Source organism: Oratosquilla oratoria, chromosome 18, assembly GCF_046742065.1.
Source record: "Oratosquilla oratoria isolate Oo_2021 chromosome 18, ASM4674206v1, whole genome shotgun sequence".
Lineage (NCBI taxonomy): Eukaryota > Metazoa > Arthropoda > Malacostraca > Stomatopoda > Squillidae > Oratosquilla > Oratosquilla oratoria.
In genome coordinates, this window is record NC_134794.1 from 57,517,464 (window position 1) to 57,532,463 (window position 15,000).

The window sequence follows — 15,000 nt, forward strand, 5'->3', positions numbered from 1 at the left end:
ATAATTTGTAATAGGTTTCATTTGCTGCTATTACTCGCTGTCTGTGGCTCCTCGTCCTTTTAGTTTGGATGTATTAGCCTTTCAATTTTCTTTCTTGCGAACCGTATCTTTAACTCATTTCATACCCTGTCATTTCTTCATATACCAGTATAGTGCCCTTTTATACCAAGTCATTCATGTATTTCTAACTAAAAGCTTATGAGAATGACAGCAGAACGTATGATCTTTGTTACGCTTTTTCATTTTGAATATCACGATTTGATTTTAGGTGGTAATTTTTACGCAAATCAAAATATGTGTTTTCAACTAAGTGATCATGAGAATAACAACTGAATATACGGTTTTTATTTTACTTTTTATTTTGAATGCCACGATTTATCATTATGAGGTAGATAATTTCTCTGAAAATACGGTTTTTATTGTACTTTTTATTTTGAATGCCACGATTTATCATTATGAGGTAGATAATTTCTAAATAATTAAAGTTAGGTTATTAAATTGGTTTTCATAAATGCCACTTGTTGCAGGATCATGGAAGAGAGAAGCGAAGGGTCTGTCGAGAAGGAGGAGGAGAAGACGAAAACGTCCTCTCAGGAGGAGAGCACGGAGACCCACGTAGAAGAGCAACAACCAGAGACCACAGAGATGGAAGAACCGGAAGTGGAGACCACAGAGATGGAGGAACCGGAAGTGGAGACCACAGAGATGGAGGAACCAGAAGTGGAGACCTCGGGATCAAAGATGGATGAGGTGGAGACGACACAATCCAATATGGAGGAGGTGGAGACGACACAATCCAAGATGGAGGAGGTGGAGACGACACAATCCCAGATGGAGGAGGAGCAAGAGGAGATCACAGACTACAAGACGGAGGAGCCTGAAGTCGAAGAGGAGACCACGGAGGAAGCACCCCAGGTGGAGATCACAGAGACCAGGATGGAGGAAGCAGAAGAGGAGAGCATAGACTACACTTCGGATGAGGTAAACTAACAAAACTTTCAGTACACAAGGTTCTAATGATAACTAATGAATAACATCTATATAAGTTTTAAATAATGTGATGATAAAGAAAATATTTTTGTTGAACCCTACCTTGCTTGTTATTTTTTTTTCATTTAAACAAACGGGTTGTAGCATATATAGTATGTGTAGCTTTTCAGAACATAGTTTGACCAAAACATTTAATACATTCATTCTTATTTGTTTTATTCACAATTAAATGACACTGCCAAATCAACATAACGGCGCTATGGCAAGAAGCAGACTACGCACATACACGCACACACACACACACACACACATACACACACACACACACACACACACACACACACACACACACACACACACACACACACACACACACACACACACACACACACACACACACACACACACACACACACACACATGCACACGCGCGCGCGTTCAGACTAGTTGGTAAAAAATTGAGCTCCCAAGAAACACATTAAAAGCGGAACGTCTCAACAGTGCTACAATAGCAGGATACCTAGGTTGTGTTAAATGGGAAGGGGAATGCTCGTGGATGCCCGAGATGGTTTAATTACAGTGCAAATAGTGAGTATTGAAGAAAAATGGAAGATAATGAAAACAGGCCAGAGAAGTCCCCTGGTGGCAAAGCAATGAAGCAAAATGTAAACATGAACCCAGAGCCATCTACTGCCACTATAGCAAAACAAAATGTACACATGAGCTTTAGATCACCATTAGGAACGAATATATATATATACTGTATATATATATATATATATATATATATATATATATATATATATAAGATAATAGCGAAGAAGGGCCTTGTTCTGAACTTATTGGATACGAGAAAAGGTAAAATTATAGACAGAGTGAGATTACATTTATGAATTAATCATGGAAGCAAAAGACTAACGATCTAAAGAAAGCGAATCATGAATTAAATATGGAAGTGAGTGACCTAAAGAAAGCAAATGCTGAAATAAATAAGGAGGTAAATGCATTAACTGAACTGGCCAAGTTGAAATGTGAAAATGAGAGGTTGAAAAATAATGATACCACTAATAGTGCGACCATAAAGAAAGAGGTAAATGAACAAATAAAGGCAATGACTGAGAAAACTGGGAGAAATATAGGGGAGGATGATTTACAACAGCCCAGGAAAGAATGGAAGAAATACCAAGAAAATTATAAGATACTTTTTAAAGAAATTGTTCATCAACAAATGCAGGAGAATGCCAAAGATGCAGTCATTCAGGTAATTATGGAAAAAGAAAATCTGGTAAGAGATACAGTGGACAAAATAGTGTATATTATCATATGGTCTTAAGGAAAAACATAACCATAATTTGTCCGTGAGAGATAAAGGGAAAAATTGAAGAAAAAAAGGTACTAAAAGTAGTTCAAGACGAAGAGCAAGAAATAAAAAAGGAAATAGAGGAAGTGCATAGAATAGGAAAATATGCAGAAGGAAGAAGTCAACCCCTAAGGATCAAATTAAGGTAATAAATGGCAGTGGAAGAAATATTAGCAAAAACAGCACAATTAGCAAGAAGTGAACACTATAAAAGTATATGGATAAAAAGAGACATTAATAATGAGGAAAGAGAAAGAGAAAAGACATTAAGAAGCGAATAAAGAGAGAGAGAGAGAAAAAAAAAACGGTGACCAAGAAAACGAAGTTCTGTTGGAGAATGCTAGACATGAGACTGAAAAAAAAAATGTATATTCAAGAAAAAGAAACGAAAGGAACAGAGAACGAGAAAGAGAGTAGAAAATTAAAAGTGGCTTATACTAATATAGACGGATTTATCTCAGGGTTAGATTAACTAAATTATTAACTGTCAGAAAAAAAAAATGGGAATTGTGAAGACAAAATTAAGGGGTCCACTATTATCAAACAGTGCTGGACATGGATTATATAATATCTGGCTTAGAAATAGAGAGGAGAAAAAGGTGGAGAATGTTCTTGGCTAAGAAAAACTTAAATTGACGAAAATTACAAATGGAGAGAACAGGATCATAATAAGAGTTGAAGATAGTGACTTGAAAAGAAGAAAGATTGTGGTGATTTATATGCCCCCAAAAACGGGGTCTTGAAGAGGGAAGGATTATTCTAAAATGTTAGAAGATAGAAGGCTTTCGTTAAATGAGATGCTAAAGAATGGAGGAAACGTGGTACTTATGGGATATTTTAGCTGCTAGAAATCTGTTGGGAAGAGAGAGCAGTGAAGGGTAGAGAGGATCTATGGAGAATTGTACTTTTCGACAAGACAATAGAACGTACAATGACACACTAGGTAAACAAAAACACTAGATTTAGAAATAGTGAAGAACTGTTGCGAGTAGATTTATTATTTACGTCAGAACCTGAAATTGTGGATAAAATTGAATACAAGACACCAGTTGGGAAGAGTGACCACACATTATATGAGTTATAACTAAAGGAGGAAATGTATATATATATATATATATATATATATATATATATATATATACAGAGAAATGAGAAATACAGAAAAGGAAGACTGATGTCAAACGGACTTTGAGAAACTTGGGGGGGGGGAAATTAAGCAAATTGGGATAAATTCTACAACGAAGAAGCACAAATGGAAGAAAAATTGATGATTCTGATGGAAATCTATAATGAAGGCGTGGATAAATATGTCCCAAAGCAAAAACAGGAAAAGGTGTATATTAAGTGCTGGATTTACAGAAGGCACAGCGAAGCGAAAGATAGAAGAGATAAAGTTTGGGGGAGATGGAAAAGAAACAAAAACCTAGAAAGTGGCAAATATATATCAATCAAAGGAATGTATATGTAAAAATACGCAGGGAGGAAAAAAAGAAAATATGAAAAAACGTAATAGAAATATGTAAGGATCAGCCAAAACTATTCTATAGATACGTGAAAGACAAACTAAAAAACAAACAGGAAATAGTGAAACTACGCCAAGAGAATATGGAATACACAGAAGAGACAGGAATGTTTGATGTCATGAGCAAAGACTTCATGTCGGTTTTCACTAGATAAAATGTACAACATCGGGAGGAAGGGCGAGAAGTGAAGCCCATCCCCCATGAGGCAAATAGTAGTAGCAAAAAAATAAATAAATAAATAAATAAATAAATAAATAAATAAATAAAATAAAAATATAGAAAAGAAATAATGAACCAAATAATAAACCTTAATGTCAGGAAATCGCACGACCCGGATGCAATCGCAAACTGGATACTGAAAGAATGTAAAGAAGAACTAATAGACAAAATATATTATATAATAAGTTGCTCACTCAAAGAAGGAAAAATACCAGAAGAACTGGAAACATACTGATATCGTACCAATGTATAAAGGAAACAAGGAAGACCCGACAAATTACAGACCGGTCTTCCTTACAAGCACCGTAACCATACACGAATTTAAGAGGAAATTAGACATGGTGAGATACAGAGACGGGACACCACGAGCGTAGTTCCCCTTCCCATAAGATATAACTAGGTAATTACTAGGGAAATGCATACACTAGGAAGGGTAAGATGCTAGGAGGACGTACGAGAAACATTAAGATACTTGGATATCCTGTTTTAATCATGTTTTAAAGATAAAGTTAAAGAAAAAATATAAAATCCTTGAATGTATTTAGAGTAGTTACTTACCGGACTAATGTACAACTAACAGTAATTAGTGTCTTCATTAACCGTTTTAACATGTTGCGTTTAAACTGACCTTAATATTATCATTAATGAAAATGTATATCTTACTGAACGGGGCATGTGATGTCATGCGCACGACATGACGTCACGGAACTGACTTTTTCATTTTATTATATTTAATTGACCATAGCCATTCTTGCGTACGTTTCTCCAAATATGGAGATATGTCTGTGTACTTGTTTACATTGTGGTAACACACCACATTTTTTTTTTTCAAACTGAAAAACTGATAACATCAGAGCCAATACCCCATAATACCATCAGTGACGAGCTACTCACATACAAAAATCTGCCTCACCCAACTTTACCAATTCCACCGTTCTACTTAATTATCATTGCGTCTCAAGCGAAGCAGGCTACGTCCTTTTTCCAGGCCAATCCTTAATTAACGTCTTTTTATCGAGTTGGCGCAGAATGTCGTCACCAAATATACATAAATCAAAAACGATCATGATTGGTTGTGGAAGATTGTGGGCGTGGTTTGTTCTTCGCTTGGGACTAATGCGGCGACTCTTCCCGCCAAATCACCCATGTCATTCTCAGTCACTCCACAATTATAATTTGCCATTTGCGACAACCCCTCCCCCTCCCCCTCCCCTCCCTTACTAGCTTTACTTTCCCGTCATTCACACCTTCCTTCACATACCTGAGTCTCAGATGTACAGTTGGGGACATTTGTACCTGATACAGTGCAGGAAAATACATGCTGTGATCGTACTTCTTGCCAGAGTACCTGTTGTAGTGTTTATCCTAAAAGTCACCGTAAAATACATTATTTTATCTTAACTTCCTTATTGAGCTATAAGTATTTGTAAGAAATTGTATACACCACTGTCTGTATGTCCCCGATTATATCTACTTTGCATACCATACACGCAGGGAATATGTCGAGTAATGACCTGTCCCCCGTGACTTGCACGATCCCCCACTTCTTTTCCTCCTCCTCCCACGTGATTAGGTGTCGACTTTGATCACGTCCCCTCTGACCCTCCAGGTTTATCACCACACTTGGCAACCCAAGGGCAAGTACGACCTTAAGAAAACGGAGGTGAAGGTAAGCTTTGCACATAATAAACGTTATAGGGAGTTGGGTTGTCACTCAGACTTAATAATAATTATAATAACAATAATAACGATGATGATGATGATAATAATATTGATAATAATAATAACAACAACAATAATAATAATAATAATAATAATGATAATAATAATAATAATAATAATAATGATAATAATAATAATAATAATAAGAGAAGTAGTAACAGCAATAGTAACAATAACATGTTGCACTGTATTGTCTGGAGACATCTGCTCAACAAGGATTGAATGTCACCACTAAACGATGCGAGTCAAGTCAAAACGATTTGAAACCTGTTTTGATTCGCCAGAGCGATTTGAATTAACTTGCATGCCTGACGAACTATAACTACATGCACGAATACAATGATTAATCATGAATAATGACCAGTGATCCGATTAGTGATAATAGTTCTCCTGAGGGTTCAAACAAGCCAAAGAAATTTTGTAGCCAATGCATTATGCGCGAAATTTTGTGAAAGAAAGAAAACAATGGTATTATGTTGAGACTGGTGATGTAAAACAGAAAACCATGTAGGAAGGATGCTATTACAAGGGATGACTACAACAAAGCAAATTCTACATAGGTTAATTATGATTTCATAGTACCTAAATTCGTTATGCAAGGAAGGCAGGGGCGGGGGGTGGGGAGGGTAATGGGTGTTTATGTATGAATGATATTTTAACGCAGCCCGAAGGAATTTCTCCTCGTTTTCTCTTTTTCTGCAAGAGGGGACGGAGAGAGGGGGTCGCCGATTAAACGAAGCGGCCTTGCTGTGGATGTAGTGTGCCTTGACACTGCTTCTGACCCAGGGCAGTGGGTGAGATGTAGAGATGGGTGAGATGTAGAGATGACCCATCATCCACGAGGAGCTAAGATGAGAGGGAGGAAAGGGTTGTGGATGGGAGTAGAATGGGTGGCAGTGGGTACGTGCCTTTGGTTTGGCTACCCCTTTATATGGGGAAAAAAATCTTGGTATGTAGATAGATAGAAAATAAGATGAAGGGGTAAAGATATTCACAGTATTTTTGCAAGTTATTCTCAGCATATTAGCACTTGTGACCAAGATTAAAACAAAACTAATGTAGCGTAATCTTGCCTAACCAAAGTTTTCCTAATCAAGTCCTAGCCAGATAGTAACTATCCATATACTTATCTTATTATTTTATTTGCCTTTGTTTTGTCTCTCCTTTTTGTCTGTATGTATTTTTTTTTTTTTTTTTTTTTTTTTTTTTTTTTTTTTTACCGTTAATATCAAGTCAGGGGTCCGGGCGCCTACCCCCAGTTTGAATTTGTTCCCGCCCTCCGTGGTCACGTGACGCATATCTAAGATGCTCCGATTGGCTATTCGATGAACTGCTCTTTAGTATGTACCATGAAACAAAGCTTAAAAATAATAGGGAAAAAATGGGTTCGGTGGAGGGGAAAATAGTTCCACCAGCTCTCATAATACAATTATCTTTTATAAATTTTAAGACAGCTATCTTATATCCGTTTCTATAAATAGCGGTTTTGCGGCTCTAGTGCAAATGATGATGATGTATTCATGAATGAGCAAATTTGCGATTGTAAATTCGTGAGGAAAAATACTAGATTGTTTCATCCTAACGTAGACGATTATTTCAACGTTCTCGTAATTTTCATGCTGCTACTATCACAATAATTTCACTATCATAGCATTTTGAGTGAATCATCATTGACAAGTCCATTATAGATCTAGCGTGTTTTCCTATTAGAATTAGCAGTTGACGTTTCATACATGTATTAATTTCTCTATTTACAGACAAATATTTTGATGGAGTGTTACCGATATATTATTTACTGCCTTTGGAGTGATAGGAAATGATATTCTAAAATTCTTTTGATCGTGTTGGTGGAAGGTAATTTCTAATTCTAATTTTCATTATAGTTCCACTGCTATAATATTACCAGTATGTTTCATTTCACTTAAGTATTCCTATTGTTCGATTTATATCTCTGTTATCGTTATTTTTCTGTAAATAGCACATTCTTTCTTATCATTTGCCTCATCATCTTACTACATTGACATTACAGGAATGTTGATGGCCATTATATGTATATATATATATATATATATATATATATATATATATATATATATATATATATATATATATAACGTGTGTGTGTGTGTGTGTGTGCGTGTGTATGTCTGTATGTATGTATATGCATACATTTTCTATGTACGTGAAGATCTGGAGCCTGGGATTCATATCGGGAAAGAGGATAAACACCAGACTCAATTCTAAGGGTTTATTGTGCCCAGCGTTTCGATTGAAGTCCAGGAATCGTCTCTAGGGTATGGACTGTGGACCCTAGATCTCTTAATTCAAGTTGTCAGGATGAGCAAATATATGATCCATGCTGTAATTTGTCATGATCAATGGAACATGATTGTCTCCAAGGTCCTTGCCCAGTTACCATATATATTTGTGTTCGCTTTATTCACTGATCCCCTGAAGACGATTCCTAGACAGGAATCGAAACGTCGGTCACAATAAACCCTTCGATTTGAGTATGGTGTTGAGTATCTTACCCGATACAAATATGTTGTATATAAAAACAAAAGGAATTATTTTTCGTGCATTAATTATCATGAATTCCTGACGCTGGCAGTACGAAGACGTCGTCCCCATCGATGTGCCTGAAGTCGACATCAAGGACACCCAGCCGCCGAAGGCCCAGACTCCGCCAATCATAGATCAGGTAAGCTGGTAAGGCGACACAAACTCCTCCCACCACGAAATGTCCTCCTTCTCTCTAACGTTTTTTCATGCTACCGAAATTATTTTCCTATTTATTTTATTTACTTTTTATTGTTTGTTTTTACTTTCTTTGCTTTCTTATTTTGTTTTAATGTTTTGTATTGTATTTTGCTTTACTCCTTTCTTTCATGGGTTAACATAATTGCCAATGTCACTGTTTCCTCATTTCATATCTAGCAATATGATTGAATTGGAATTTTTTAGATCTTATCACTTTATCATATTTTGCAAAATTTTACCTATACTAAAGAAGCCTGCGGTTATAAACAATAATGTAATTAATATTTCCTTCTGTTGTCTGTGTACTTACCGTTGAATGCCAGTGATTACTTTGTGCTCATGGGTTCGCGCTAAAAATACCTTAGTCCCCTGCTATTCTACGTGCATTTTTAAACAGATAATGACATTTTCTACTTGTGACTGCATATTATTTTGAATTTTATATACACTGGAAGGATGTTGGTGTTCTGTGACTTACTGAGGGAGAGCAATAGTTGTGGAATTAAAGAAATTTTAACAAGAGGCTCCTTTACGAGGCCAGTGGCTGTATCATAACCTGTATAAGCCAATTTTTAATAAACAGTTCGTGGAGCTCGTGAAATTCCAATAACAGGTTCGTACGAACCGGTAAGAACCGGTTGAATCCCACCACTGGACAGAGGTCTGGTGATTGATGAGTGTGTCCTTTTGTCAGGATGAAGAAGGAATCGACATGGGCGATGGCAGGGACGCGATGCTTGGGGTGCAAACGAACGGCATGTTCACACCGACGTCACCTCTCGATATCCCAGAAGGGATTCCACTTCTCGCACGGATTCTCCCGAGGGTAAGTAACCCACAGTAGTTCCATGTTCTCCACCCATTTCCTGCATGTGGGTAAGAATTCCACGATTGAATCTCAATATCCCCATTTTTTTGTCTGTTTTATCTGTTTACATATTTAAAGGAGATGTTAGGTTTAAAAATTTGGTGATCTGTTGAACATGACTTCCACAACTTTTGACTATTGATGGTGATTTATTTTGTGTGTGTGTGTTAATGCTGAATTTGGGTCTTGAAAAAGAAAATAATAGATTAAATAACCTAAGGTGTGTAGTCATGATCCTTACAGTCTTCCATTGATGGAGACATTTACAAAGTGTTACATAGAAAATGGGAATACCAAGAAAACGTGTTGGTCTAAAAGTTGCATTTTTACAACTTCTTTTCGATACCAACAACATTTGTGACGTGCACAGACCCAATCTAAAGCCACGGACATAACAAGAATAAAAATATATATGGCAAATACCACGGGGTGCCATAACAGACAACAAAAGTTCTTGAATATTTAGGTAAATTTATATTATACTGTATCGTAAAACCTTTGTATGTGTCTCCTGACCACCATCGTAGACCGGATAGTGGTTCTCTTGGCGCTGTCTTTGCCACTTACCCATGCTTTCAGAAAGAGCCTATTGCTCTTATTGCTTTCTTTATGGGCCACCTCTTGACTATGTCAGTCCAGTCCATGCTGTTGTTGCTTGTAATGTCTAAAGATCACTGAGTCACTATCCTTTGATGTTCATCATCTCGTGGATAAACTTTTATTCGTCTTGCTCTTAGACTGAGATGGAGTTATTTCGTTTAATGTTGCATATTACTGTGACTTGTTCAGTTGCTTCCTTTCGAGGACTTGTGACGGTTACCTGATAGCGGTGGACGTGTGAGATGAAAATCAGAAAGAGTGGTACAAGATCTAAATATACCAGGTCTGACCGCTTGAGCAGTTCTGCGCAGCTTCTGACGTCATTTGGATGTTTCCGTTTTCTCTTTGTGAAACACCGAAGAAAACTGAAACGCTAAGGAAGACTGGAATTATTATATCCCCCCCCCCTGTTATCTCTCTCTCTCTAGCTCATTGCTATTATCAGTGTGTGTGTGTATTTACCTAGTTGTATTTTACGGGAAGGGGAGCTATGCTCGTGGTGTCCCGTTTTCGTATCTCATTTTATCTAAACTATTTTTAAATTCATGTATTGTTTTTGCACACACCACTTTCTCATCTAACTTGTTCCAACTGTCTATTACTCTGTGAGGAAAGCTGTTCTTTTTCAGGTCTCTTCTATAGCTGTCTTTTTTTATTTTCTTTCCATGTCCTCATGTATTTCTGTCATCCCATTTTATCAGATTCTCTCTATCAGTAATTTCTATGCCTTTCATGATTCTGTAAATAGCTATCAAATCTCCTCTCTCTCTTCTTTGCTCTAGTGTCTGTAGTTCAAGTTTTGCTAGTCTCTCTTCATATGATAGTTTTGAGAGTGTTGGTGCCAATTTTGTAATTGCTCTTTGTATTCTTTCAAGTTTTTTTTATAAATTTTTTTGCACTTGGTGACCATATCGTTGCTGCATATTCCAATCTTGGTCTTATCAGGGTGATTAGAATTTTCTTCACCATTTCTTCATCCAGGTATGTAAATGCAACTTTGATTGTTCTTATTAAATTATAGTGTGTGTGTGTGTGTGTGTGTGTGTGTGTGTGTGTGTGTGTGTGTGTGTGTGTGTGTGTGTTTTATGAAAAGGGGATATATCGTCGTGTGTGCTTATATGTGTACATGTTCACATGTGTGTGTGATTCATCTTGGTCTTTTGGATCACGTATTGGACTCGTGATCGACAGCTATTTCCCTCCCGGAAGAGAGCTCAGAGCTCGTATGTCCGATCTATGAACTTACACGCACACATATCTCCAACTCCCCGCCCACGAGACTTGGAGTAACGACTCGAAACACAGCGAGACTGAAAAAAAAAAAAAATCCTGGATAGGATTCGAACCAGGTACCGCCCATATCTAGCCATTGTATGTCAGACTCTCAGCCAATTGCGCCACCGAATTAATAAATTCATTATATGTGTGTGTGTGTATTTATATAGTTTTATTTTACGGGAATGGGAGATATCATCGTGTGTACTTATATGTGTACACGTTCACATATGTGTGTGTGTGTGTATATGTGTGTGCGTGTATTTTATTGGAAGGGGATATATCGTCGTGTGTGCTTATATGTGTACATGTTCACATGTGTGTGTGATTCATCTTTGTCTTTTGGATCACGTACTGGACTCGTGATCGACAGCTATCTCCCTCCCGGAAGAGAGCTCAGAGCTCGTATGTCCGATCTATGAACTTACACGCACACATATCTCCAACTCCCCGCCCACGAGAGTTGGAGTAACGACTCGAAGCGCAGCGAGACTGAAAAAAAATAATAATAAACTTGAGTTGGTTTCGAACCTAGTATCGCCTACACCCTGACTTAGTAGGCCTGACTCTCACCCGATTACGCCACCGAGTAAATTGATAGAATTTATAGTATTTGTATAATTTTATTTTACGAAAAGGGGGAGATATCGTCGTGTGTACTTATATGTGTACACGTTCACATATATATATATATGTATATATATATATATATATATGTGTGTGTGTGTGTGTGTTTTATATACTTGTATTTTACGGGAAGATATCGTCGTGTGTGCTTATGTGTACACGTTCACATGTGCGTGTATTTGCAGGGAAACGATGAAAATTAACATTTGGCTTAATTCCTCTTTGGTTTGAGCCACAATCATTTATGGTACAATAAGCCATATTGTCAAGATCTATATATACCGGTATATATAGATCTTCATTGTCAGAATATAACTAATTGCGTGGAGCGGTGCGAGCGGAGGCAGCGACACTCCCCGTACGACGAGCCAGCTACAACTAACAGCAACGGGACGTGCGAAGCCCACTTTGAGCAGCCAGGTGATGTCACGGGCCCGCTGCGCCAACTCTCTCGAAATTCGGTCGGAAGTGGTTAGACCTGGTATATCTAGATCTTGGAGTGGTAGAGTGCGCGTCTGGTAACCGCGCGGGAATTCGGCGTCGGTTCGAATCCTGACCGCGGCGCAGAGGTTAGGAAGGGCTTCATCCACTTTGAGTAGTAATGGCCCCTGACCGCTGCATCTCACCTCAGGACCTGAGGTGACTTTGGTGATATCACTGTGTGTGTGATACATCAGCTTCCTCGGTGTCGTCACTGGAAGAGTGGCATCATTTAGATAAACACCTAAGCAAGATGCTGTAACGATTATATATCATTTATTTTATATTTGTTTTTGTTTTGTTATCATTTGTCTATTTGATTCTCATTGATTAATTATTAGTTATATGTCAATTTATTATTATTTACTATTTATCTTTTTGTTTATTATTCAACTATACCTATGCATTTATTCATGTATTTTATTTGTTATTTACATTATTATAGTTTTTTATTTATTCATTTATTATTATTTTGATTTTTTTCGCATCCGACCTAGGTATGGACCAAAAGGTCTCCTGTCGGTATGCTCCGCCTTTGTAATCCTTTGTAATCCTTTGGACACCGTCTCTCCTGCGGTCGTGTGTAAACAGTTCCTGACCACCGACAAGGTTTAAGGTCCGAGTTCGTGCCAGCCACGCAAAGCTCCGAGTCTCGTTGTACGATGTAGAACCACAATGTATCTCAATGGGACCGACAATACAGTACATAATGTCTTCTCCAAGGAAAATTTATCTCATTTGTTAATCATGCAGATGGTATTTTTTCCTACATAACGTTTCTGTATTAGAATAATATCCTAACAGCTTAGAGTTCATTATTTCTTGTTTGGTGTGAAACGTGTGAAACTATTCTTGATCCTAATGTTTTCAGTTCCTTTTAAAACGCCAAGAAGATCTGTATCAAATCCCCGTTCGTTTTTAAGGAAAAACATGTCCAAAGGTTTCATGACCTCAAACTGTCAGGGTGTCGATTTGGTGTATAAGTATTTAGCTAAAGAGAATCGCCTGCCGCGTGGTTAATAAGTAGAATTAAACTTCTTTCGAAGGTGACAACATGTAATAAAGTATTGTTAAATGTTTTTATTCAGATGGATAGACACATCATTAACAGCGTAAACACCATTTGAGGGGTAAGGGTTACTTGGTTATAGTATTAACATTTCGCTCGTTAAGTCTATTTCAATAATAATAATAAAAAAAATATTCCAGCGAGCGCAACGCTGACTTGTTCTGATATGGGATCTGTTATACCAAAACTCTCGGCTGTTGCCATCTTCTAAGACAATTAGTAATCTGTAATGTTTATTACACCAAAAGAGATTAAATTTTCACCTTGAATATAAATCAGGTAAGAAATAATGGTTTCAAGTTGTCAGGATGTAGATTTGATTTGGAAGTGGGTAGAAACGACTTCGCTGGCCGTGTAGTCAATGAATGGAATAAACTTCCTGCAGAGGCAGTGCAATGTAGTGCGTTTCGAAGTTTTAAGATTCATTTAGGTGAATATCTAAGTAATATGTTGTAATGCCTGCCAGTTGTTAGGTTTGTTTGTTTATTAATTTCTTAGTTTAGATATCTGTTCTTAGCATCCGACCTAGTTATGGACCAAAAGGTCTCCCGTAGGTATGCTCTTCATTTGTAATCCTTTGTAATTATATATTTTGTTTATTCTTTTGTTTATCTGCTCAAATGTTCGTTTGTTGAACAGTTCGTCCTTTCATTCAAACGCTCCCCCATTCATTCATTCCAGCTATCTCCTAAAGTACGCTTTCAGTTCGATCTCAAACCTCAGCAAGTCAACACTTCGAAAATTTTCTCTGATGTGTATTTAGATGTTTTGTAGTGTCTGCAGTGTTCTGGATAACATCGAGTGTGTTTGTAGTTGTGAAAGTGTTACTTTAGTAAGAACAGTTTGCTTTAGAACAGTTTTTTTTTTCCTTTATTAAGGTTAGGGCGTCGTTACTTACGGCGAAGGTCGAGGGGATGGTGGTTCGAACCCTGCCACCGGCGAAGTTGAACCAAGGGCATGGTTCATTAAATTCCATGCAACAAAGTCCTCTGTAAGGGGTACCGTACTAGTCTCCCGATAGGTGAGAGTTTGTGACGTTAAATAATATCAAGATAAATGATACTTTAGTAAAAAGCATGGAATTTATATGGTGTGTCTTCTCGACATAGAAGAAGACAGCTCGAAGGGATTTTTCCCCGTCTTATCTACTTTCCCGCATGAAGGGACAGAGAAGGTGGAAGGGGAGGTCCCCGAATGAATAAAGCGGCCTTGCTGTAGACGTGCTGTGTCTTGCTGCATTGCTTTTGAGCAGGGCAGGAGGCATGGATGAATCTTTATCCACGAGAAACTAAGATCACAAGGAAATAGGAGTGGTGGATGGAAGTGGAGTGGATGGGAGTGGATCTATGATTTGCTTGGCTATTTCCCTTATACATACATGCATACATACATATACCAAAGGCTTTTTCCCCCTTACACGAGGGGTAGCCAAAAGGAGAAAGAAACCCGTGATATATAGATAAATAGAAATCATTGTGAAACAAGTCTTCAAAAGCAACAAGTGACA

General features: G+C 37.5%; 1 protein-coding gene across 5 annotated transcripts in view; it reads left to right on the forward strand.

Annotated features, from left to right (window-relative positions):
• LOC143035266 (uncharacterized) overlaps window positions 1–15,000 on the forward strand; it is a 111,774-nt gene that overhangs the window by 14,617 nt on the left and 82,157 nt on the right. For 4 of the 5 annotated variants that reach the window (XM_076202105.1, XM_076202108.1, XM_076202109.1 and 1 more), the window contains exons 2-5: window positions 528–981; window positions 5,702–5,761; window positions 8,426–8,515; window positions 9,269–9,400. In XM_076202105.1, the coding sequence (XP_076058220.1) occupies window positions 528–981; window positions 5,702–5,761; window positions 8,426–8,515; window positions 9,269–9,400 (736 nt within the window). The remainder of the gene's footprint in view (window positions 1–527; window positions 982–5,701; window positions 5,762–8,425; window positions 8,516–9,268; window positions 9,401–15,000) is intronic. The other variant, XM_076202107.1, reaches the window with a different exon arrangement.